General features: G+C 26.0%; 1 protein-coding gene across 2 annotated transcripts; it reads left to right on the top strand.

Annotated features, from left to right (window-relative positions):
* The first annotated feature begins 1,189 nt into the window (after positions 1-1,189).
* LOC109802780 (protein TIFY 10A) lies at positions 1,190-2,907 on the top strand. 2 transcript variants are annotated; one of them, XM_083073251.1, is made up of 5 exons: positions 1,190-1,295; positions 1,431-1,616; positions 1,855-2,093; positions 2,200-2,257; positions 2,607-2,907. In XM_083073251.1, the coding sequence occupies exons 2-5, from the start codon at positions 1,447-1,449 to the stop codon at positions 2,689-2,691; spliced, it is 552 nt and encodes a 183-aa protein (XP_082929377.1). In that variant the 5' UTR covers positions 1,190-1,295; positions 1,431-1,446; the 3' UTR covers positions 2,692-2,907. The 2 variants fall into 2 exon arrangements, with proteins under 2 accessions (XP_082929377.1, XP_082929376.1); XM_083073250.1 differs by lacking the exon at positions 1,190-1,295 and having other exon boundaries at positions 1,338-1,616.
* The last annotated feature ends 703 nt before the right edge of the window (positions 2,908-3,610 follow it).

Raw genomic sequence — 3,610 nt, 5'->3', positions numbered from 1 at the left:
ATTTAAAATCTAAAATAGTAAAAAAATTAATATTATCAAAAAGGAAATAAATATAATATAAAAACCACACATAATAATAAAGTATTATTATGATAGTCAAAATAATAACAAATTAAAAGAATTACAAAATTAAGAGATGTTTATACACTTATATCACACGGTGACACGATAATCAATTCTAGTTAAAAATAATTATACATGATTTCTTATAATTAAATTCATGTTTGAATCCTATAAAAAAAATTGTTTGAATAATTACAATATTTTACTGGTTTAAATAATTATTTGTTGCATATAATCTTATAAACTTTATGTTTTAGTAAAATGTCTCTTTTAACTTTTTTATATACTATTTTTATTTCCTTTTAATTTTTATTATCTATTAGAGACTTAAGAAAAAGTTTATAAAATTACAAACCCTAAAAAAAAAAAAGAAACAAAAACAATACTTAAAAGAATCAAATAAAATTTTAAATCATAAGAGTTAGAATATAAAAATTTATGAAATTAAAAATGTCAAACAAATTAAACGTATTTTTTTATACTTTAATTTGTAGTTATATTTTTTTATTATTATATTATTCTTTTCAATGAAGTATGAAAGATAAAATTTTCTTTTTTTTTGGTACGTTAAGAAGTCAAAGCAAGACAAATTACACAGTAAAATATGAATACTTATAGCAGGATATATAACAAGATTAGAACACCCAAAGCAACAACAAAGGTTCAAAAATTGCGTTATCTTAGACATCTTTTTGTAGTCTCATGGAAGTGTATATAAATGTATGAACTACCTCTTCATCTATCGTTCTAGGAATTAAAAAGTGGAAATTTATCGATAATAATGTAGACTTACATTTTTTTTTCTTCTTCCAAATAGATTAGATAAATGAATGTGTCAATTTGACAAGTTGAATCCACTTGTAATGAATTTATGTTAAATAAACATGTTTATTTTATATTAATTTTTTTTATAGATATTTATTCTTAATCTATATAAAATAGAAATATATTATTTTAATCATATATATTTTCTACAAAAAAAAATATGTCAATAGAGTAGAAATATATATTTTAATCCCATATATTTTTTATTTAGATGGGTTAAATTTGTATGTAAACTTAATAGGTAAAACCTGAAACTTCTTGAACCTTTGGTCTTGGTTACGGAGACGGATCTTACGCATAGTTTCGGATTTTTCCTTCATATTCGGCGAGCAAAAAAATATCTCAACCTCAGTGGAAAATGTCAACCGAAAATATGTTGCTTTTGTATATGAATCGTAACTGTCCAGGTTTGTCTCCTTAAAATAAATATTTCGAATTTTGGATTTTTCTCTTTAAAACTGGCGGAAGAAAGAAAGAAAGTTGAGATTAGTTTTGAGATATTTTTGTTCTAAAAATATTTTTTATTGAATTTTATTGTCAAGGCTAAGATATTTCCTTATGAGATATCCGGAATCTCTGTGTCTCATTGGTTCCTCTGAGACATCATGTTACTCTGCAACAGCCATGGAGTTGTTTCCCACTCCAAGAAACTCAACTGCTGTGCCTTTCCTCTCTGCGCAGGTTGATTATCCTCGCTACTCCGATGTTTCAACCATTGTTAAATCAAGGTGTGTGTTGCGTTTGATTGGTTAGTTGTGAAGTCAGTTAAAAGCTTTTCATGTATCATTCTTTCTGTGGAAGAAAATTAATGAATCAAGAGTCATAATAACACAGTTTCTTAATGATTAAACTAATTAAATTTTTTGGCCCGATTTAGAGTGTCAATATGATAATTTTAGCATTAATTTCTATTAGTTTAGAAAAACAAAAATCATAATGATTAATATGTGATCATTTTTCTTTTAGGTCCATGGAGAAGGAGCCAAAAACTGCTCAGTTAACAATTTTTTATGCAGGGCAAGTTGTTGTGTTTGATGATTTTCCTGCTGATGAGGTGGAGGAGATAATGTTATTTGCTAGCAAAGGAGTATCCCAAAATCAAAAATCCTTTGCACATGCTCACACTCATAATAACCAGCAGAAGAATCATCCTTTAGTTATTCCCAATACCACCCCTCAAGTACCACCCAAACCATTTTTTTGTGGTACTTTCTTTTGATCTCTATTTTTTGAGATGACAAGAAAATCCTTTTGTATTATGGATCTTACATTTTTTCTGATCATAAATTTCATTTCTAATATTCTATGCAGACATATCAATTGCTAGGAAAGCTTCACTTAGTCGGTTCCTTGAGAAGAGAAAAGATAGGCAAGTGTCTCAAACAAAGAAATGTTGTTGGGTGAATGTATCTATACTTATATATACAAATAATTCTTTAATTTTGTGTATACTATTTTATTTTTATAAATTATAATTACTTCTAATCTATTGAATTACATTTTCTTCTCCAACCTCTTTAATTTCTTTGTTTTTTTTTTATCAAATTTCTTTCACTTCTTAAATAACTAATTACTATTTTTTTTAATATTTTTTATTTTTTAAAAATATAGAGAGGCACATAATGCTTCTTATATGCTAATGTTTATAATGAGGCTTTTCATGTTGTAAATACACATAAACCATATCTTAATTAATTTTGTTAATGTTGTGTTTGCAGAATTGCTGCCAAAGCGTCATATCAAACAAACAATCGCAACTCTTCTAATAAGCTTGGATTATGTGCTAAGCCAACACATATTTGAGTGCAGTTGCAATTCTAAGTTTTTTTTGTTCTTTGATATTTGATTTGCTAGCTCTCTCGTGTTTAACTTCTCTTCTATGACTATTATGATAGATATAACATTAATCGTATTAGATTTTTGGCTCCAATTATTATGATTCCAAGTATTTCCTGTAATTACTATTTCAAATTCTTGAATTCATTCTTATCATCATTTCTTTTGTTCTACCTTTCTTCATTTGTTGTTGTCCTCCGCTCCATTTTCCGCTACTCGTTGCTTTATTTTGCCATTTGGTGAATAATTGTTTGTAAAATTTTATTATAAATAATTCTTAAAATTAATTTTTACAAAGTATTAGGTGGTAAATTATCTTATATTTGACGTTGTTTCCTTTAACAAACTTGATACCGTGTGATGTATTACGCTTTTTACATCGAAAGTTTACGTCGATTATTAAAATCTAACCTAATATGCGGGGCAATGATTTTATTTTTTTTTATAATGTTGGATTAGCATTCTAATTAAATGAGTTGGCTTATAACTAATTAAAAAATATTTTAGATTTTTTGTATAGATAATTATATTTGACACAAAATATTTTTTAAAAATCAACCGATCTAGAACATGGATGTCATTCACAAATTTTGATATTCCTAAAAACACTTTCATAATTGGTTGTATTAAGAATCAATCTTTCTCAATACAATCTATTTAAATTATTGGTACCTTTTAAAACTTTTAAAATTTCATGTCCGAATATATAAACGATGAGACTCAACCGCAATTTTTTTTTTGTTTTAGAGAAAAGCTTAGATTTTTTTAGTAGAGAAAAATTTAGATTAAGGAAAAATACAACTAGATATATATTTGTTTTAGAAATGAATGAACTTAACTAGTTGTACCATCTTTGTGGGTTTCAAGAGAAAAATATGAGTTTGAA

Source organism: Cajanus cajan, chromosome 4, assembly GCF_000230855.2.
Source record: "Cajanus cajan strain Asha chromosome 4, NIPB_CcT2T_4, whole genome shotgun sequence".
NCBI lineage: Eukaryota > Viridiplantae > Streptophyta > Magnoliopsida > Fabales > Fabaceae > Cajanus > Cajanus cajan.
Note: the sequence above shows the minus strand (reverse complement) of the source record. Positions and strands in the feature narration are given on the sequence as shown.